The 22,688-nt window shown below is 42.0% G+C and overlaps 1 protein-coding gene across 1 annotated transcript; it reads left to right on the top strand.

Annotated features, from left to right (window-relative positions):
* Positions 1–4,600: 4,600 nt before the first annotated feature.
* On the top strand, positions 4,601–20,784 carry SKA1 (spindle and kinetochore associated complex subunit 1). Its single transcript, XM_080821826.1, has 7 exons — positions 4,601–4,741; positions 5,600–5,698; positions 8,916–9,040; positions 10,803–10,900; positions 13,991–14,128; positions 17,789–17,958; positions 18,755–20,784. Exons 2-7 carry the CDS (start codon positions 5,611–5,613, stop codon positions 18,901–18,903), a joined length of 768 nt encoding a protein of 255 aa, XP_080677952.1. The 5' UTR covers positions 4,601–4,741; positions 5,600–5,610; the 3' UTR covers positions 18,904–20,784.
* The last annotated feature ends 1,904 nt before the right edge of the window (positions 20,785–22,688 follow it).

Below are 22,688 nucleotides of genomic sequence, written 5' to 3'. Positions count from 1 at the left end.
TAGTGATTTTCTGGGAGAAGATTTAAAAAAATGAAAACTTATTTGGGGGACTTTTGTTAAGAAGTAGGGAAAGGTAGGGGCCCCTGGATGGCTCAGAGGGTTAAAGCCTCTGCCTTCGGCTCAGGTCATGATCCCAGAGTCCTGGGATCGAGCCCCACATCGGGCTCTCTCCTTGGCGGGGAGCCTGCTTCCTCCTCTCTCTCTCTGTCTGCCTCTCTGCCTACTTGTGATCTCTCTCTCTTGAAAAAATAAATAGAAATCTTTAAAAAAAAATAAGAAGTAGGGAAAGGAAAATCTGTGAGATGGTCTTAATTCCCCCCTTTTAACTTAAAAGGCCATTACTCAGACAAACCATAAGAGGCTCTTAATCTCACAAAATAAACTGAGGGTTGCCGGGGGTCAGGGGGTAGGGAGAGGGTGCTTGGGTTATGGACATTGGGGAAGGTCTATGCTATGGTGAGTGATGTGAAGTGTGTAAACCTGGCGATTCACAGATCTGTACGCCTGGGGCTAATAATACATTATATGTTCATTTTTTTTAAAGGCCATTACTCTCCACTTAGTCATGTTTATATTTAAAAGCAGGTCACAGGAAGAGGGAAATAATTTTCAGAAGGAAAAAACCCAAATGCTTTGAGCTAGACAAAATCTCAGAAGTCATCTACTTCTCAAGTTCACAGAGCCGGTTAATGACTGAGCTGGGACTACCTAAAGGTTTCCCGGTATTTTTTTTTCCATTTTCCTCTGTCTCACGAATGGGTAGAATTCTAGACATCAGAGAGGGAGAGAGAGACACACACACAGAGTAGTTTTCAAGCTTGTGACCTTCCTTCTCTACCTCTAATCATACTATATGCCTCTGAGACTTTGTTAAAGGCACCCTGGTGGCCCAGAAATTGGGGCTGTAACAATAACACTAAAAAAAATACACACTGGATAAAGACTAGGGGAAAAGTGTAAGAAGTTTTCTTTTCCCTCTTCTCTCTAGTTTCAAAAAAGAAAACCTCAACCAACCAACCAAAAAAAAAAAAAATGACACCAGAGGTATAAATCATTTTAGGGTATGAAACATTGTACAAGTGAGGAGTTTGATTTTCTGGGATGGGTCACCTCAGGTGCCATGACATAATGAGAACTGAGAAATGGTCCCTGTGAGAATTGTATTATGAGTATATGCCTTGGATTTTAATGTTGCCACTTGGAAAATGACTTCCAAAAAAAAAAAATTAAAGGAACGTAGTTTAGTAGGAAGTGTAAAAACACAATCTTGCCTTGAATGTTATTATGTCCCAAAGGGTCAGACCTATTCGTGATCAGTGATGCATCTCAGATTGTACCCCATCTATTACAACAGACCTTCCCTCTTCTGAAAGGACAGCTATAAAACTGTCCCCAAACTTATTGGTCACTATCCACTGTCAAAACCAGGGGATTAAATATTTCCTAAGCTTCCCAGAAATGCAGAGTCCTAGGGCTTAAAGAGATTTTTGATCTTTGTTCTACAATGAGGGCCTTAATTGTTCTGACTTAGGGACGCCCAGAAATTAAACTTGACCCCTCACTGCAAGAAAAATACAGAAAGGAAGTAAAATAAAGTATTTTGTCAAAGTCCGTTGGGTATCAGAAGCTTAGAATTCATAAAGATTCTAGAATTGTTCAAGTGGTAATATACTTCACATGAGGGAATTAAACAATGATGGAAGTCTTTAGGTTCAGATACATAAAGCATAGGAGCAAGTGACTGACCCCTTGCACCCGAGAGGCTGCAGAGCATCATGGGAAAGAGGACAGGCTCTAAGATACTGACTTGGGGAAGTTACTATTAAGTAACTTAATAGTAACTTAAGTATAAGCCCCAGTTGCTCATCTGTAAAGTACAGGTCATAATTGTAAGTATTCATAAGTTTATTACAAAGACTAAACAGGGTAATATGTGTAAAATGCCTGAATTAGATGAAGTACCCAATAAAAGTTTTCTGATATTATTTTTCCCTGGAGACTAGAGTTCACATTGCTTTAACTCTTGATTATATTTCTTGCAAGGACCAGTCCAGCAATTTCTTATATCTTGCTCTTGTAAATATTAATAAAGGGAAACCTCTCTAAGATGGAATCAGGTGGCTAGAAGGGGAAGCCTTACCATTCTGTGTTGGTTACAGGAAGAATTGTCAATTATAGACCCCAACAGAAGAATCACCAACAAGAAAGAACCATTAATTATAAGCCCCAGCAGAGAAAGATATAAGTAGTATCTCCTAGGAGAAATTAACTATCTCTGCAACTCAGCCAATGAGAAATCATCATCACTCTGAACTGTTGCTCTTCCCCAGCAAACTTTTGGTCAAAACACCCTTTCCCAACTTCCTCCTCCTTTCCCATAAAATAATGTTTCAGAAACTACTACTGTCCTACTTTTGGATCCCCTGTTTAGGGTAGGATTGTCCTAACTTCCAGCTCCTGAATGTCTAGCCAATCAGACCATTCCGCCCCCCTAAACAGGTTGATTAGTTTAAGACTGGGCAGATGACCCAAATTAGGACAATGAGGTGAAATCCTGGGGCTCTTGCTAGATCTGTTGGGAAAGCAAGAACTGCTAACCTATTAGAGTGTAAGTCTAGAGGTACCAGCGGTTACCATAGGGAAAAGCCTGCCTGAAAATGGAATCGACACAGAGGAATGCAGAACGGAGAGATGGAGATGGTTCTTTAATAAGATGTTTGAGTTCCTGGGTCCAGCTACAACTGTAGACACATACGTATGCACACTTTACAGTTTTATAAGCCAAAGAAAGTCTTTTTTCCTTAAGTCAGTTTGGATTGAGTTTCTATCATTGTACTTGAAATCTTGATAAATAATCCTATACTGGGAAGAAATATGAATCAGGCAATGCAATCTAATTGCTCAATTTTTTCCCCCACAGCGCCACCCCCCCACCCCTTGTATTCAGTGCCTTTATGCTTTGGTCTTCCTGTTTATTTTCTCATGGGAAAGAATCTGAAAATGTTTGTGCTTGATGCTACAGGGTGCATTTGTGTTGTTGTGTTATTTTTCTTAGATATTGACATTTGAGGCCTCACATTTAGTCCTACAGTGAAAGGCTTTGTTCTGTTTAAGGACTTTAGCTTTAGACAAGTAGGTGTGTCAAAATTAAAAGAAACATTGAAAATGTATCAACCAAATAATGTGTAACTCTTATCTGGATTCTAAATCAAACCAATAGTTTTTAAAATAAACAATGATACAATCAGGGGAAACTGAACATTGGCTGGATATTTGTTACTCAGAAATAATTGTTAAAATATTTGTGTGTGATAATGCTAACATGGTGATTTTTAAAGCGTTTCTATCTTCTGGAGATAAGCATATAAATGTTTTTGGATGGAAAGATACAATATCTGAAATTTGCTTCAAAATATTCCAGTAGGAAAAAAAAAATTTCCAGTAGGAAAAGGGTGAGAGGAGAGAAGGTACAGATGAAACACGATTTGAGATAAGTTAATAATGTTTGAAGCTGGGGTGATAGGTTGAGCATGGGGTTCACTATCCTATTTTAACTTAAGTTTGAAATTTTCCAGAAATTTTTAAAAGTAATAAGTAGAAACGGCCAAGTATGCTATTTGCCTACCCAGAACCTATGCTCTCCTTCTCCCTTACAAACAGAACGCCCTGTATGTTGAGGATGCAATGTAACTGTCTAAATTAAAAAAATTTTAATGATTTTTTTCTTTTAGTCTACTTTGCAGATGTGAATGACCTGTGGAAAGCAGAGAGAAGCTAGTGGGTGTGGCTTCCAAAAAAAACTTTTTAAAGATGGTGGCTCAGCTGGTAAGTGAGCCTGTTACCCTTGCCTCTTCTTTTCTGCTGCCGAAGACTGAGATCTGAGGAAGGAACTGGGGGTCATCTTGCATCACAGGAAATCCCAAGGCCAGAATGCATGATGCTATGGATGGTGTCGTCAAAAGAAAGAAGGATTCTGTATAGTTGATGACTGTGGAGTTGCCACACCAGCCTGAGGATGCTTTCTTTTTTTTTTTCCCCTCCAACAGGGAGAATTAACGCTTTTTCTTAGTTTAAATTTGTATTTGCCCTTACAGAGGCTGTAAACTCTAGGAAGAGAAGGTCTCTGTCTTTAAGCTCACAAACTGGAGGGCTTTTTGGAATTTTCTGGGGTGGTTTTTAAAATATTAGGGCGTGGACCACACTTCCAGGGTGCCTGATTTCAGAGACTTGGGGTCCAGCGTAGGCATTGGAATTTGTAAAAGCTGTCCCTGGTGATTCTAACGTTGCCACCAGCCTGGACACTTACTGTTAGAGCTCACCATTTGATTCCCGGAGCGCGCGGCCCCCGGCCGGCCTGCAGTCCAGACTGGACGAGTGACTGGGATCATCGGAGACCGCCTGGACTGGAGGAGCTCTGGACTCCGGCAGCCTTGCGCGTCAATAGCCTCCCCCTCAACCCGCCCCGCCCGCCCCGCCCGCCCCGCCCGCCCCGCCTTTTTCCCTCCGCCCGGCTGCGGCCCCGCCCCGCTGTGGCCCCGCCCCGCTGCGGCCCCTGAGGGCGCCGGAACTCGAGCAGCCCGCGTTCCGGGAGCGCCGAGGTGCGCCTGCGCGGGGCGGGGTCCCGGCGGGCACTTTGAATTTCGCTCCAGGAGTCGCGTACTACGATCCCGGGCTTCCGAGGCTGGGGTCTCGGCGGCTGGCGATCAAAGCGAGTGGCGCTTTGCTCCCGGACCCGCGGCAGGTTGGAATCTGAAGTTGGGGGTCCTGCCCTCGGAGGCCGGCGGAAGGCATTGTTTGGGCAGAATGGGGGCGCGGGGCCGCCAGGCCCAGCCGAGGGACTGCGCTCGTCTCCCCACCGCTCGGTTGGCTGGAGTGGATGCTTTAGATCTGTCCTACCCTCGGAATGAATAACTGACTCCTTTCCTTCCCCTCCCTCTGCCTCTGTATCAGCTCCAAACCGTAAAGTTCCAGTCCCCGGCAGCCTGGGAGAAATGCTCACTTGGACTCGTTTCTTTGTCCTTACTGTGTGCTTTCTTTTTCTTTTTTTTTTTTTTTTTTAAGATTTTATTTAATTTGACAGACAGAGATCACAGGTAGGCAGAGAGAGAGGAAGGGAAGCAGGCTCACGGCTGGGCAGAGAGCCCGATGTGGGACTCGATCCCAGGACCCTGGGATCATGACCTGAGCTGAAGGCAGAGGCTTTAACCCACTGAGCCACCCAGGCGCCCCTACTGTGTGCTTTCTTTTTAATTCATGTGTACTTTACATTTTTAAAGAAAATTTCAGAGTTGTCTTTATATATGTCGTGCATTTGTTCCCCTAAGTCCCCTGTACCTTGATTTGGGATGCATTGATTACAGAAGGCTCAAAGACAAGTCAGTATTGGACTCTAGTTAAAAACTAAATTTTGTAGAATTGGAAGAAATTGAGTTTTTGCACTTTCTTTTCAAGATATGATTTACTGGATCACATCTGTGGTCCACTTACTGGATCACATTACTGGATCAATACTGGTAAATGCCAGTATTGGATTTTGAAAGTAAATAGAAACTTGTCCTTTCTGTTTTTGTAAATGTTTATTTCTTTATTTTTTCTTCAGAGGCTTAAAGGATGGCCTCCTCAGATCTGGAACAATTATGCTCTCATATTAATGAAAAGATTAGCAATATTAAAAGAACTCTGTCACTAAGAAACTGTGGTAAGTAGAACAGATTCCACTGACGTAGATGTAAAATGCATTTTAGTTATTGTTCCACTTTGAATATCCCAAACCTGGTTAAGTGAAAGGTAATTTTAACTTTCAAATAGTGGTTTTTTGAAGCGCTCCAGCATTAATAGTTTGAATATAGCAGAGTACTAAAATGTAAGTTATATTGAACAATGACCTGAATATTAATTAGACTTAATGGCTTGTGTTTTTCTGAGATACACAAGACACAATAGGAATATTTGAAGGCATTTGTGGTGGTAAAGCTAGAGATACTGAAAGGTAAGGGGTAAAAATAGAAGTGGAAAAGACCCACAGGGATAAAAATAGCCCATTATCCATCTAGCAGCTTGCTTTGCAGGAAGCTGATCTTTATATATGACTAGGAAACAACTGATTGAAAATGTCCAGTTTTTTAATGTCCAGAAGCTTGGAGGTTGTAACCATCTTCCAGAATATTCAGAAGTGCAGAAAGAGGATGAGGCAATGACAGTGCAAAGAAATGGGTGATCCTTGTCAAGTCTGGGAAAATACTGTTTACAAAAATTGTGAGCTCCCAAGTCTATATTAGGAGAGCTTAAGATTTATTTATAGGCAGAATTCTATTTGCTGGGAAAATTGTGGTGAATTTCACTGTAGTTTGTACTGTGAATTGATAATTTAAGATATTTTTAAAAATATGAAATTATAATGTTGAAATGCCCTTTTGAATTATACATGTCCTTCTAGGGACTTTCGTATTCTTCATTTCTTGTCGAGAACCTTCAGTAAAGGAACATCACCCATTGTACAATTTACGGCTTACTTTCTCTGTAGAAAGTGCAAGCTGAGGGGACTGTGGGTTCATCTCCTCCAGCTCTCTCGTTTCACACATGACTCTCAGAAGTCAAGTGACTTGCTGAGCTCCCTAGCTCATGGTGGTCGGTTGGGACTACCATTTTGTATCCTGATTCCCAGTCTAGTATTCTTTCTACTTCTGTGCCATTTTTATTGAATAACCCAAAAAGGACATCTAGATTTTTAATGTCTTGTTTAGCTTCTCTTTCTAGGGGGCATGATTACTGTAGGATAAAGAGATAAAATTTAGAGACCTCTTAAACAACTAAACCTCAAATTCAAATGACCCCACCAAAGCATGAGGTTTGCGGAAGCAATGTGACCTATTAGATCACTACACACTAACTATCATTTGTATGTGGGGAGAATGATTTGTCTATTTGGTTCCATAGCTTATTTATTTATTTATTTTTAAAGATTTTATTTATTTGGCAGAGATCACAAGTAGGCAGAGAGGCAGGTGGGGGGGGAAGCAGGCTCCCTGCTGAGCAGAGAGCCCAATGTGGGGCTCGATCCCAGAACTCTGAGATCATGACCTGAGCTGAAGGCAGAGGCTTAACCCACTGAGCCACCCAGGTGCCCCTCCATAGCTCATTTAATAGAGCTCACTCTATTTGCCCTTATCTGTTTGCCACTCTAGCTGCAGTAAGTTACTAAATCAGTAGACGGGGCGCTAAAATGAGGTGACTAAAAGTTATTTGAAATGCAAGTGTGTCCAAACTAGTTATTTAACTCCCTGAAATTAATCTTGATAGAGACATCTGTATAGAGACATCTGCACTCTTACTTGCTTACTAATTTCTTTTAGTCATTATGAACCTACCGCCAAATGCAATTAACATGCCCTATTAGATAAGAATTATATATTGCTTGTCATGTTGATGAGGAATAGTAGTTAGCATTTACTGAGTGTTTTACTAGATTCCAGGCGCAATGTTCAACCCATCTGATATATACGTTGTTGCTTATCTTCACAGTAACCTTGAGGTAGGTGCTGGTGTCTCTGACTTTAGGTCTTGGACCTTCTGGCCATTTCACTCTACAGCCTCCAGAATCTACAGATATGGTCAAATTGTGCTTTTCTTTATTTTTTCCCCATCTCTCTAACAGTGTCTTTACTTATGTACATTTCATTGGTTATTAGAAGTAAAGATGAAATACTTGATTATGAGGATAGTTTTTCTTTTGTGCTTTTGATCTCATAAAAAGAATTTTTTTTATTACTATTTTTATTTCTAGGGATGAGGAGACTCTGGTTTTCCCATTCTCAAATGTATGGAACTAAATAGGGGTGCTTGAGGGGGCGTTGGGAGTATGAGAGCATGCTACTTTATAAACGCCTGATGTTTGTTTCTGTCAAACACTCCAGGCTTATGACTAGCCTGTGACTTTTATGTTACTTTTTCGGTTTAATATGAATCTCAAACCCAAGTGCATCCCAAGCCACTACTACAAATTATAAAGAGAAACTCTCCCCCATCTTCCACATACCCTTGAGAGCCAGTCAAAAACAAAAGCTTCTCTCCCTGGCCAGTGATAGAATTTTGAGAAGTGCAATTTCACTGAAGGTTTACCCCATGAATAAGTCTCTCTTAGGATTCTCACTTTCAACACCCTGTGCTTTATCAAAGCCTTGGTTCTTGACCCCATTAAAACCAAATGTGTTGGGTTGCTGAGGCTGGTAAACTCCTCTCTCCAGGTTTCCTCTGCACACCCAGTTGGGGCTGCTATAGCATCAGCTCCCCCATATTGCCTGTCTGTGGGTCTGTCTTCATGCTGAAGCCGTTGGAGATTTATCTTATTCTCATGAAAGCTCAACTATGCATGTAGAAGGGTTTTTGTGTTTTTTTTTTTTAATCCAACATTTCTAGGTGTTTTATTATAGTGGAGGACTTTGCCAAAATCAAGAGACTCAGGGGACACTTTGTACTTACCTCTCCCTTCCTTTGCTACCATATTACTTACAAATGAGGTCTTAAGATTATCCATGGAGGGTGCCTGGGTGGCTCGGTGGGTTAAAGCCTCTGCCTTCAGCTCAGGTTATGATCCCAGGGTCCTGGGATCGAGCCCCGCATCGGGCTCTCTGCTCAGCAGGGAGCCTGCTTCCCTTCCTCTCTCTCTGCCTGCCTCTCTGCCTACTTGTGATCTCTGTCTGTCACATAAATAAATAAAATCTTTAAAAAAAAAAAAAAAAGGTTATCCATGGAGACAAGTTCTAGAACCTGAAACAGTAGTCCTTTCTCCTCCCCCAAGTGTCTCTCTAAGGTAAAGCTCTGGCCCAAGAGTTTAATTGGGTACGATTGAGAAAAATACAGTGTGCTGATACTTTTCTGTATACTTGATTTTTCATTATCTCGTTGTCTACTAATAGGTCAGGAACCTGCCTTGAGGACTACATTAGATAAAATAGGAGATGAGATCATTGTAGTAAATGAACTTCTAAATAAATTGGAATTGGAGATTCAGTATCAAGAACAAACCAACCATTCACTCAAGGTAATGTTTTTCCAATGAAGAAACGAAAGGGCAATAAATACAAACCCCCTAATCGCCAGGGAATTCTGAAGGATTCTTTACATCCCAAGTGTTCTTAGCTGTAAATTATTATTAATGGTATACACTATATCTTCTTAGTATAAAGGACTCCAGAGCTCCTCAGGTGTTTGTTTCTTTATGCTGGTAGCCAGTGAAATTGAACTGTACTGAAAAGGAAGATTTCCTAAATACATCTTGGTAGCATTAATTTAAACAAATGATCTGATAGAGTGATGTGGAAGGAACGCCTAGCCTGGGGTGAGGAGATGCAGATTCTCGCCCTGGCTGCCCTCAGCACCCTCTGCGACCCTGAGAAAGCCCTTTTACCTCTTTGGGTCTTGTCATCCTTTGGAAAATAACGGGTCATACTGAACTATTCCTTAGGTCCCTTCTATTCTGCATTTCTCTGTTCTATAAAGCGTCATGTAAGGATTCTCAAGTACAGAAAAATTTGAGTCTCATTCACACCCCATTTTGTTTTATTTATTTTTTTTTTTTAATTTTATTTATTTATTTATTTGACAGACAGATCACAAGTAGGCAGAGAGGCAGGCAGAGAGAGAAGGGAGGAAGCAGGCTCCCTGCTGAGCAGAGAGCCCGATACGGGGCTCGATCCCTGGAGGCTGGGATCATGACCCGAGCCGAAGACAGCAGCTCCAACCCACTGAGCCACCCAGGCGCCCCCCCATTTTGTTTTAAATAAGCTTTCTAACTGGCTAAGCTAATGAAAGTGCTTGTGTACTTCGGGGAAAATACACAACCTGTACATAGACAACCTTGTGCTGTTGGAGCTGTTGGTGTGTTCCCTGAGATTGAACGAGGTGGCCTCTATGGTCCCTTTCAGCCTTATAATCCTTAATTTTTTCCATTTAAAATAATCCGTTTTTCAACTATAGGAATGGGCATGAGTCCTACTACTGTTGAAATGAAATTAGTGGCTATGAATATCATTCAGCTCTTGGAAAAAAAGATGTCTTATAAATTCAAAACAGAAACCATTGTTGGTTTCAGTTCTAACCTATCCAGGAGTGCCCAGAGTTAAGTGTGGGCCTAGAGAAAGTTACATTCAGAATTGAAGGCTATTTAGAGTTTTTGTTAATCTTACGATTGAGAATCAGAAGACAGCAATCCAAAGGTGTTGAGTATTTTTCTTATTAAATTTGCATGAGTTCATAGCCTCAAGTTCTAGTGAAAGGTAAAGACAAAACAAAAGCAAAGCAGTCATAATCCAGTGGAAATTTCCATTAAGCCAGGGTATGTGGGTGTCAGCGATGCTGGTTGTTCTGAGGAACGTCTCGGACATGTGCTCCAGCCACGCATCATCCTCCTGGCGCTGCTGTACAGATAACACCGGGGAATGTTTGTTAAGTCAACAAAAGCGATTTACCAGAATGACAAACGTAAATCCTTCATGCATTTTTTAGTTGCTTTCCAAGGTGACATGTCAACCCTCCCTGCTGTAATGTGATTATAACAGTTGTTCTCCGAAAACCAGTGGAGAAAGCTACTGTATTGCCATCCAAAACCAGCTCTGGAAACCAGAGGGTTTTTAAAAAAATATTGCTGCCATCAGTGCTTTCCCACCCCCTCTTGTGTTCTGAACACTCCCAGTCATTGTGATTGTGGTTGTGATTGTGCTCTTTACACTGTCTTAAAACACACACAGGCGGGACAGACGCTTACTTGGGAGCATTTTTTTTTTTTTTTTTTTTTTAAATTTTAGGAACTCTGTGAATCCCTTGAAGAGGATTATAAAGACGTGGAGCATCTCAAAGAAAACATTCCTCCCCATTTGCCTCAAGTAACAGTAAGCCAGAACTTGTAAGTCTATTTATAATTATTCTTGCTATCTGCATTTATCAAACTCTTCAACACCTCAGCTCTTTGCTTTCTTATGGACTTGTGGTTTTGTTAGTGTTTGTTAGTTTTCTTGACATTTACCCTAGAAATAGTTATCCTGCTGCCTCCGCAGAAATCGTCGCGCCTCTTTCCCACGGGCAAGTGTCCGCGAGGCTCTCTTTTCCCACTTTGTCTCGTTTCTTTACCTCAGACCAGAGTTTGTCAACCTCAGCCATCTTAAGCCAGATGATACTTTGTTGTGAGGACAGTGAGGAGGTTCAGTAGCATGCCTGATCTCCGTCTACCAACTACACGTCAGAGGCATCCCCTCATCCCCACCCATGCCCAGTTGTGACAATGAAAAAATGTCTCCTCACATTGCCATGTGTCCTCTGGGGGACAGACTCCCCCCCTGATCCTTGAGAACCACTGTCTTAGGGCAAAAATAAGCTTAAAAAAGTTCCATCTTAAAAACAGCCAAAGGAACAAAATACTTAGCTTTGCTTCCCTCCCCCCCAACTAGTGTCCCCTGCGTGTCCCCCACCAGTATATGTTTGCACCTCCCCTTTTCCCCAGAGCCCCTCCGCCTGTCCCTGGGCTGCTAGTACTACCACACTTAGGAAGCTGACCCAGAAATTCCCCTGCAGCCCCAATCCTTCTTTCCAGATTGCATTTCGCTGTCTCTTTGTTTCTGAAATGCTGTGTTCTGCTCTGCCCCAGTGCTCCGTTGTCATCCCGCATCTCTGACTTGGCTGCCTCCCGTTTTTCTGCTCTCCTTTAAATTACGGGCGTCTTCTAAAGCTGTGTTTGGCTCATGCTTCCCTTCTACCATAGTCAGTGCTCTCAAATGTCCCAACTCCAGCCTTGACATACATGACCTCTGCTGCTTGCCAGGAGCCCAGCACATGAGCTGTTCCCTCCAGCTCTGCATGTCTGAGGCCAAACCGACCAGTTCCTTGTTACCAACCCGTCATGCCCGCTGCCTTCCTCCCATCCGCTGGACAGGAGCTGGGTACCTTCCGCCTGTCTTTCTCTCTGTAGCCCTCAGCCATGCACGCTGCCTCTGTGGGGTTTTGTCTGTCCCAGCCCTCCCTTCTGTTCTCATTGGCTGGCTCTGAGTGCGCTCTCCCATCATCACGTGTCTTTGTGATTTGAGAGCTCCTATGCTTTGTCCTTCCATGGTTCCACTGCTCCCCCTCTCCAGGTGTCTGCCACCAAAGTTACATTTCTAAAAGGGGGTTCCAAGGGTGTAAAAACATTCCATGCATAATATAAAATTTTTAAACTTCTGAAATGTATCATATATATCCAGAAAAGTGACTAACCATTATTTGTGCAAATTGAAGAAGAATTAAGCAAACATCAGTGTATTTAACTTTCAGATTAAGAAATACAATATTACCTATACCTCACAACCCTTCTTCTCTTGCAGACCTTTCCTTTATCAAAGAGGTAGCCATCCTGCTGTTTGTGATAATCATACTCTTGCATATGTGTTTCTATAAACCTGATGCTGCTTAAATTTGAAAAACTGAAAGGAAGGCACGAGCCTTGCCGTGTGGGAGATGAGCCACATTACTGCTGATAGCTGAAGTTCTCTAGAAAAAGATAAGCTCCACAGAGTGCCTGGTATGGTCAGGCTCCCCTGCAGTTTCCCTGCAAGAAGAGAAAATGGTGGGTGAGGTTATGAATGAAAGCTAGGAGCAGAGGTTATCACAGGACATCTGCCAGGATTGTGCCGTGGGCTGGACATCGGACATCCAGCAGGAATATGGCTTGGGGAATAGGAGGAATTTTCTTCTCCTGACCTCACTGTGGCTTAGTTTCAGCTTGCAGCCAAGGTCAAAGAACCTTTCTGTAGCTTGAAATGGTTCTTTTCAGCTGACAGTCACAGCAGAGCATGAAGGAAAAAATCAAGAGTTTCCTTAGCATCTGATGAAGACAAGCAAGTACAGCCAAGAGTCAGCCAGGCTCACCATGAAGTCTCATGTTAACACTCATGGAAGGTTGATGGTATCATAGCATTGGCCATCTTCATCTTGACAACCTACAGTATGTCCATCTGCAGTCATGGCGCCTCAGTGGGGCCTGGTTGCCTCATGTCTGGTGCTCAGCTGTCATCTTGGGGTCTCACCTTCCTGTGTTCCTGGGATTCCCTTCACTTGCTCTTGGGTTGGATCTACTCTGTCTCCTGTCTCCCATTTCTTTTTTAGAGTAGTCGAGCCAGCATGGCTTCACTTGCTGCTGCCAACAAGGGTCTGTTCCTTCCCTGGCAGCTAAATCACCCAGAAGCTACAGCCTATTTCTAGACTCTTAGCTAGTGGGGTAGGAGCTATATTAGGCTTCTCACTGACTCTAAAAATTGGGTAGGACTGAATCCAAGAGTTCCAGGCTCATTGCTGGCAACTAAAATGAATCTGCAACAGGCAGAGACTGATACTAGCAACCAGTGGGATAAACTAGAAAAATAGAAGCATAAGAAGATTAATGTTTCTATGTTCAGAATTACGGAGTCAGGAAGAGAAGCTGTTTAGAGGTTAAGATAAATTCGACTTGACACGTATTGACTTTGAGAAGCCAGTGGGGTAACTGATGAAGACGTTTAGCCTAGGTACAGCATACACCCATGTTTTGGATATGTAAATATAATTCTATTACTGAAGATTTGGGGACTTCTTTTTTCAGTGTTCTCTTCACTATTCAGATCTTCATGAACAATAGGAGAAGGGGCAGCAAAAAAATTTTGGCTTGGGGCGCCTGGGTGGCTCAGTGGGTTGAGGCCTCTGCCTTCGGCTCAGGTCATGATCCCAGGGTCCTGGGATCGAGCCCCGCATCGGGCTCTCTGCTCATCGGGGAGCCTGCTTCCTCCTCTCTCTCTGCCTGCCTCTCTGCCTACTTGTGATCTCTGTCTGCCAAATAAATGAATAAAATCATTAAAAAAAATTTGGGGGCTATAAATTATAACAAGATGAATCTTGTATTTGTTAATGGATTGTTTTCAGTTGGGAAAACTTCTTAGTATGCTGCGAAATTCTGATGATCGCTTGTACATCTGTGCATCTCTGTCTGCAGTGCTAATGTCTCAGATCTTGACCCTGAGGAACCAGTCAAAGTTGAGGAAACCGCAGCCACAAAGAAGCCCCCAAAAGAACAAAGAAGTATAAAAGAAATGCCGTTTATAACTTCTGATGAATTTAATGGCATTCCAGGGTAAGTATTTAAGATAAAATTTTAACGTTCAACTCTTTAGGTCAACGTACATGATTGTTTACATCCTAAAGCCTGATTATATTCACAGCCCTGTGTTCAACTATTGATATTTTCTCAACTAGTCTTCCTCAGACAATGAAAATGCAGGAAATCTTTAGCTGAAGATGCTTAAAATCATGGTTTTTATTTGGTCTAGAGCTCTTCAGAGCAAGATCTAGAGATGGGTCACGGTATTGCTGAATCCTCTCCAGGGCCATTTTGTGATCCATATTTATCCAGTTACATTTTAAAAGCTGTTTTGGGGTACCTGGGTGGCTCAGTTGGTTAAGTGTCCATCTCTTATTTTCAGCCCAGGTCATGATCTCAGGGTTGTGAGGTCAAGCCCTGCATCGGCCTCCCCACTCAGCTTGAAGTCCGCTTGTCCCTCTCCATCTTCCCACTTGTGCTCTCTTGCGCTCCCTCTCTCAAATAAATAAACAAAATCTTAAAAAAGAAAAAAGTAGCTTCAGTTTTGCTGTAATTTTAAGGAATGTGTGCTGTATAGGTTTGAGAATTAGAATGGCAAATGTTGTATGTGTTTGGTTTCCATTTGTTCCTCAACTTATGCCACACATATGTTTGAGTCTGTGTTCTGTTCCGGGCTGTGGGTCACTGAGAGCAGTGCAGGGGTGAGTAAGACAAGATTCCTTCTCTGGAAGGAGGTCTGCTTTGGTCTTTACAGAAGACAGTAATGGAGAGCCCATGATGGAAACTCCTGTTTGTTTGTTTAAAGATTTATTTATTTATTTTAGAGGGGTAGGGGGAGAGAGAAAGATCCAGACTCCCCACTAAGCACAGAGCCCCATGTGGGGCTCTTATATTGTTCAGCCTTATTCTCATGACCCTGAGATCACAACCTGAGCTAAAATCAAGAGTCAGACACTTCACCAACTGAGCCACCCAGGTGCCCCTGGAAACTTATGTTTTTAAACTCTCATCATTCCAGGGCTTTGCTTAACTTCTTGGCTTTATATTGTTGCATATCGTATTATGTTTTCATTTTACAAATAACAGCTTGTTAGAAAATGTCAGAAAAAAACTTACCTGTTGTTCTACCACCCAGATAAGACGGAGTATTTCCTTTCAGAATTTATTTAATTTCACATGTATAATAGGTTGTTTCTGATTGTCATTACAACAATGTAGTTATACTGTGAATAGAGTTTACTTGCTGTTTTTATTATGAGCATTTTGCCATTGTTAACTATTATTGTAAACTTGGATTTATTAGTTGTGTTATATTTCCTTAAAATGAGACTGACCTTTCTCTTTTATCTTTTTTTTTTTTTGGCCAGTCATTTATTTTATGATAACTTTATTTTCATGAAAATTCTGTTTGATGCTATTCAATTTTTTAAACTGTTTTTTTTTTTTGTTGCTCATTGGCTGAGCTAAAGAAAGAAGCAAATGTCTGTGAGGAACAGCGGAGTAGATGGGCTTTTATAAAATGCTTCCGTGAAGAGACGAAGGAAATTAGGATAGTCATGGTAGAGTATTCATTTTTAAACTAAGGAGTTATTTACTGACTGAGAGAACTGAGATGATTGGGATAAGGAAGAACGTATTCCAAGCATGGGGCTTTTCTTTATTTTATCTTTAAAAAATTAATACTGAGTATAGAGTTAAGATAGAGAACATTGACAGAGGTGGGGGTGGGCACTGAGGAAATTAAGATGATAGTTCAGAGGATTTAAAGGAATTGCTTTGTGGGGAGCTATAGGATCAACAGTTTGTGGGAATTATAGTTACAAACAACAGCAGCAAAAATGAATTTAGAAGAGAAGAGAATAGGGGCTCGTGGGTAGCTCAGTTGGTTAAGGCTCTGCCTTTGGCTCAGGTTATGTTGTTGGGGTCCTGGGATCGAGTTCTGCATCAGGCTCCCTTTGCAGGGGGTGTCTGCTTCTCCCTCTCCCTCTGCCTGCCGCTTCCCCTGCTTGTAGGTGCGCACTCAGCTCTCGCTCCCTCTCTCAAATAAATAAAATCCTTAAATAAAAGAGGGGAGTAGTGAAAATGAATGTTTTTTGACTAATATGTTATTATTAATATATTACTTGTATTATATTATATTATTTATATTTTATCATTTACATATTAATGTTATATTGTTTATATTATATTAATATAATTATTGTATATAATTATAATATGTGTTATTTCATGTTATAGAAGTTTTGATTAGGGAGAGAGGTGAAGGGCAGAGTTTCACATACTGAATCCACAGTTTGTTGAAGGGAAAAATTGAGGCAAGTGATTGGGGTTTGTTTTTGGTGTGTGCAGAGAAATCGAGTCTCCTGTTTCAGCCTTATTCTAAAACTGTACAGTGACTGGGAGGATGGCAAGAGGGAGATGGGATTGGAAGAGTAGATTTAGAGAAAGACCAGTGCTAGAGCCCAGAGCTGCGCACTGGCTCTCCTCTGCCCTGCAACTTGCCCCCAGACCCTCTCCTCTGCCATGCTGCCCTATTGCTTCTCTGTCCTAATTGTCGTCATCATCTTTGTTGTGGTCTTTGTTGTCCATCTTCCCTTTCCCTCCTCCCCTTTCTTTCCCAGAACAGATAAGTTAGCAGAAAACCAGAGTGGTATAGTTATGTAAGCTATTTAACATATATTTTTATATATATATATATTTTTTTTTTTAAGATTTTACTTATTTATTTATTTGACAGACAGATCACAAGTAGAGCAGCAGGCAGAGGCGGGGGAGGTGGGGGGAAGCAGGCTCCCCGCTGAGCCGAGAGCCTGATGTGGGGCTCAATCCCAGGACCCTGGGATCATGACCTGAGATGAAGGCAGAGGCTTTAACCCACTGAGCCACCCAGGCACCTCTATTTATATATATTTTTAAAGATTTTATTTATTTATTTGATTGAAAGAGAAGGAACACAAGCAAGGGCAGAGGCAGAGGGAGAAGCAGGCTTCCTGCTGACCAGGGAGCCCGATACAGGGCTCGATCCCAGGATGCTGGGATCGTGACCCTAGCCAAAGGCAGCTTAACAACTGAGCCACCCAGGTGTCCCTTTACTTAATATTTAAGTTTTTCTTTCCCTTGCTCACAAACATTTAAAGATGTTTAAATAAACTTCTCTCTTGCGGTTAACCAGCAAGAGACCCTGTTCTAAATTGTAGTATTTGAGACCCTTTTTTAAATTGTAGTATTAAGTCTGTAGGCAGAGAATGGAGATGAATACATCCAGATATAAATAGAGAAGTTAAGCAACCGATACTCTGTGTTTCTACTTAATTTTTCAGCTATTGAGATATGTCTGGTTTATTTGGAAGTTGATATACATTTTTTTTAAATATTATTTTGGTGGGGGTTGGGGGCAAGGGGAGAGGGAAAGAAAAAAATCTCCAGCAGACTCCATGCTAAACGTGGAGCAGGACACTGGGCTGTATCTCACGACCCTGAGATAATGACCTGAGCTGAAACCAAGAGTTGGACGCTCAACCAAGTGAGCCACCCAAGTGCCTATATATACATATATATGTATATGTATATATTTTTATGAAGAGTTCTAATAGCTTTGCTTCTGTATAAAGTCATCATACATAAACACTTTTCAAAGAAAACATAATTTTGTATAATGATTCTTTTAAAAATTAATCACATACTTATTTGCAGGTACATGAAATCTCGCTTAACCTATTGTCAGATTAATGATGTTATTAAAGAAATCAACAAGGCGGTGGTTAGTAAATACAAGATCCTACATCAACCAAAAAAGTCCATGAGTTCCGTGGCCAGAAATCTCTACCACAGATTTATTGACGAAGAAACAAAAGATACCAAAGGTAAAAATGATAGCATATATGTGTGTGCATGTTTGGAGTGCAACTAAATCGTGAGAAACAAGGTGAATTCTAGAAAATTCTGAATCTAGAGAGGTAGTTCTCAACCAGGAGTGGTTTTCCCGGTAGGGCACATTTTCTCCATCACTGGAGATAATTCAGGTTGTTACAGCTAGGGCTGGGCTGCCACTGGCATCCAGAGGCTAAAAGCACAGTTGAGTACAATGCACAAGACAGCTGCCACAGAAAGAAATATCTAGCTCCAGGTGTCTCTAGTTCCGAGGCGGAGAAACACTGCTTTAGAGTCTATTATAAAGCTCTACCCAGTGTTTTCAGAATTGGAGTAGTAATGAAAACACTTACCATGTGCCAGATAGTGTACCGAGAGCTCTAGTCTTCACATCTTACGAGCTACGTGTGGTTACCCCCATTTTGCAGATGAGGCAGAGAGAGCGTCCCGTTCTTGTCTGAGGTCAGCCAGTTAAGGGACGGAGTTGCTGGGGTTTCATTCTCTTAACCACTATCCCGTATTTCCTCTTGAAAAGTCAGTTGTTCAGAAGATATCAGCAGACAGCTAGTAATACAATAAGCAGGGCTACATTTCTAGAATGCTTCGCTAAACATCACGCCACTTCAGTTGAGAGAATACTGATAATTTCAGCGAGATACCTGTTCTCAACTTTGGGTGCCTAATGATAGTAAAAATGATCCATGTTATTCATGTTCACAATGTAATCCCTTCATATCTCATCTTGAAAGTTGTCCTTACGAAAAGTAGTACTCATATCTTTGTTTTCAGGTCATTATTTCATAGTGGAAGCTGACATAAAGGAGTTCACAGCTTTGAAAGCTGACAAGCGGTTTCACGTGATACTGAATATCTTACGACACTGCCGGAGGCTCTCAGAGGTCCGCGGGGGAGGCCTTACCCGATATGTCATAACCTGAAGCCCGTGTGATCTTTTGAACTGGCCAGAAATGGGGTGTAGGCCACTCCCATGGTTTCTTTATATGTAATTTCTTTACATGTGATTTCTTTGGCTTTTTCATTTTCTTCTCTAGCTTCCTATAAAAACAAAATTTTTTAGTAAGTAAAGCATATATATTTTAAAATTCACTTTCTTTCAGAACGTATTTAACCCCCTACCAGATGAACCTCTGTGCTAGGCATATGATGGAACTAAAAAATATTCATGGTTAATTTTTGTACTTAGTGACAGTTGCTGTAGACCTCAATAAGATAGATACACATGTGATAATGGAAGAAATAGGTCAAGAAGATAAGGTCAAAGGTACCCAGGCTTGCTCTCTCTTTTTTTTTTTTAAGTAGGCTCCATACACAGCATGGAGCTCAGTGCAAGGCTTGAACTCACGACTCTGAGATCAAGGCCTGAGCTGAGACCAAGAGTCAGACACTTAACCAGCTAAGCCACCCAGGTGCTTCAGTGATACCCAGGCACTTTAGAATTAAAGGTTGTTAATGCAAGATTCTACCAATGGCATTTCAGTCTACAGGCAAAGGTTGGATTTATAGGCAGCCCCCCTCCATGTGATGATTCTGCTCTCCCATGTGTTGTTAAGGAACAGCTTACCTGAAATGCATTTGGTATAGACCAATCCATAAACATCAACTATAATGGAATTGTAATAAAAATATACTGAGATGAAAAAGATGATGAAATAACATGTAGCGGTTTGATAGTTGTCGTGGAAAATGGGTGGTTGGATTGCAAGAATTGCGGATGTTTCTCTTGTGCACTTATGGAGACTGGCTACGTGTGTTTTACTCAGTGTTCTCCAGAGATACAGAACCAATAGGAGATAGATATATGGAGAGAGAGAGAGAGATCAGGACAAATCGGTTGAGAAGTCCCCCAATCTGCCGTCTGCCAGCCGGAGACCGAGGAAAGCCGTGTGTAATTCAGTCCCGAGTCTGAAGGCCTGAGAAGCAGAGAAAATGAGATGTGGCTCCAGCAGTGAGGCGGAAAAAGGTGAATTCCTCCCCCTTTCACCTTTTGTTGTATTCAGATCGTGCACAGATTGGATGATGCCCACACACGCTGGGGAGGGCAGTCTACTGAGTCCACCGTTCAAATGCTAATCCCTTCCGGAAACCCCCTCACAGACGCACAGTCCAGGTGACACATAAAGTTAACTTTCACAGTCTCTGTGCCATCTGCTGGGTAGATGGATCCTTGTAGCCAAGGGAAAAATCATCTAGGCCTGATGGCCCTGGTTAATACTGTCCCTGTGCCTGGGTGCCTGGGTGGCTCAACGGGTTAAAGCCTCTGCCTTCAGCTCAGGTCATGATCCCAGGGTTCTGGGATCGAGCCCAGCATCGGGCTCTCTGCTCCGCAGGGAGCCTGCTTCCTCCTCTCTCTCTCTGCCTGCCTCTCTGCCTACTTGTGATCTCTGTCAAGTAAATAAATAAAATCTTAAAAAAAAAAAAAATACTGTCCCTGTGAGGACCACAGTATATTATGGGCACTACTTACTGGCATCCTTTCTTCCTCCCTAATTTAAATGCAGATGTGTTTAATCTTTCATGTCTTGCTTTAAACAAAAATAATGGCATTATTCTTTAAGTCTTACTTGATTTTTCTCTATATGTTGTTATTTTCTATAAAAGACCATTTTATCTGCTTGAAATACTCTTGAAACTCATAGTGAACAACTGTCCATAAATGTGTCTAACTCTTGTAGAATGGATACTGAGGAAAGCAATTAGTCTTTATTTTAATCATTAGCACATAATCAGTTTGTTACATTAATTTGGGCATACATTGGTAGACTTGTATTCATCAAAGAATAATAAAGACATTAATTTTCAAACAAGAACTAATCTCTTGATCTCCCTGATATGTGGAAGTGGAGATGCAATGTGGGGAGTTTGGGGGGTAGGAAAAGAATAAATGAAACAAGAATAAATGAAATGAAAAAAGAATAAATGAGGGGCGCCTGGGTGGCTCAGTTGGTTGAGCAACTGCCTTCGGCTCAGGTCATGATCCTGGAGTCCTGGGATCGAGTCCCGCATCGGGCTCCCTGCTCAGCAGGGAGTCTGCTTCTCCCTTTGATCCTCCCCCTTCTCATGCTCTCTCTCCCTCTCTCATTCTCTCTCTCTCACAAAAAAATAAATAAAAATCTTTAAAAAAATAAAAAATTAAAAAAAAAATTAAAAAAAAAAGAATAAATGAAACAAGATGGGATCGGGAGGGAGACAAACCATGAGAGACTCTTGATCTCACAAAACAAACAGGGTTGGGGGTGGGTAGGGAGAGGGTGGTGGGGTTATGGACATTGGGGAGGGTATGTGCTATGGTGAGTGCTGTGAAGTGTGTAAACCTGGCGATTCACAGACCTGTACCCCTGGGGCTAATAATACATTATATGTTTATAAAAAAAATTTAATTATTAAAAAAAAAAAAGAACTACTCTTGGGACGCCTGGGTGGCTCAGTCGCTGGGCGTCTGCCTTCGGCTCAGGTCATGATCCCAGGATTCTCGGATCAAGCCCCGCATCAGGCTCCCTGCTCAGCAGGGAGTCTGCTTCTCCTTACTAATCTTTGTTACTTGAACTTCATTTTCAAGCCAATAACAGGGTTGTTCTGCTTCCTCATTTTTGTAAATGACACCTTTAAAGATCTATGTTTGGATGCATCTCGTGGTCCTGGGGCTCTGCCCTCAGGTGTGCCCCTCGCCCTTCGCTCTCCAGCTTCTCTACAGTAGCTGGCAGCCTTAAGCCCCCTTTCTCTGCAGTCCATGGTCCCCAGGGCATGCTCGCTGCATAACTTTGGGAGAACTGCCCCTTCTGCCGCAGCTCTCTGCTGCAGGTCCTGAGGCCTGGCAGGGACGGATTCCGGCTGGCTGTCACCAGCTGGGTGCCACTAAGCCTGAGGCCTGGGTTTGCACCTCCTTGTCCTACCAGCCTATGGGCCCAGGGAGGACAGAGCTGGGTGCAGACACCCAGAGCCTTGCTCAGGCTTCTAGACTTGAGATACTAATTTTTATGTGTAAAGTCTTTCATCTGTTCTTTGACGGTTCAATAACAGAAAAAAAAAAAAAATGGGGGGATCATGTTCTAGCTTTTAAAAAGGCTTAAGAGCCTAATCAAATATAAACCATGAAACTTGAGGCACCTGGGTGGCTCAGTTGTTCGAGTGACCGACTTGATTTCAGCTCAGGTCATGATCTCAGGGTCATGGGATCAGGCCCTGCTTTGGGCTCCCTGCTCAGTGGGGAGTCTGCTTCGGATTCTCTCTTCTACCCCTCCCCCCACTAGCGTACGCTCTTTCCAATAAAACCTTTTTTAAAAAGATTTTTTATTTAAGAGAGCGAGAACACAAGGTTGGGGGGAGAAGCAGGCAGAGGGAGAGGGAGAAGCGGACTCATTGTAGTTTTGATTTGCATTTCCCTGATGACTAGTGATGAGCATTTTTTCATGTATCTGAAGACATGAGTTTCTTGAATTATGCTGGATGTAAATATTGTTATGTTTGCACTCAAAGCGATGTATTTGGCATCTTAAATGTGGAGAAATGATATATGTGTATAAGCTTGGTATCTGAATAATGTGTTACTTTTAATTAACCCTGTTTTCAAATATTGGGCAGGGAACACCCTCTACGGGTGATCAACGGGGATGGACTTTCATTTCTTTTTTTTTTTTTTTTTTAAGATTTTCTAACTTATTCATTTGAGACAAAGAAAGAGAGCGAGCATGAGCAGGGGAAAGAG

Source organism: Martes martes (assembly GCF_963455335.1).
Source record: "Martes martes genome assembly, chromosome: 13".
Taxonomy (NCBI): Eukaryota; Metazoa; Chordata; class Mammalia; order Carnivora; family Mustelidae; genus Martes; species Martes martes.
This window is presented reverse-complemented; position numbering and strand designations above follow the sequence as displayed.

Coding starts and splice junctions, on each gene's coding strand:
- SKA1 (XM_080821826.1), top strand. CDS start 5,611: ATGGCCTCCTCAGATCTGGAACAATTATGCTCTCATATTAATGAAAAG. Junction 9,041..10,802: donor AAACCAACCATTCACTCAAG/GTAATGTTTTTC, acceptor TTTAAATTTTAG/GAACTCTGTGAATCCCTTGA. Junction 17,959..18,754: donor AGAAACAAAAGATACCAAAG/GTAAAAATGATA, acceptor CTTTGTTTTCAG/GTCATTATTTCATAGTGGAA.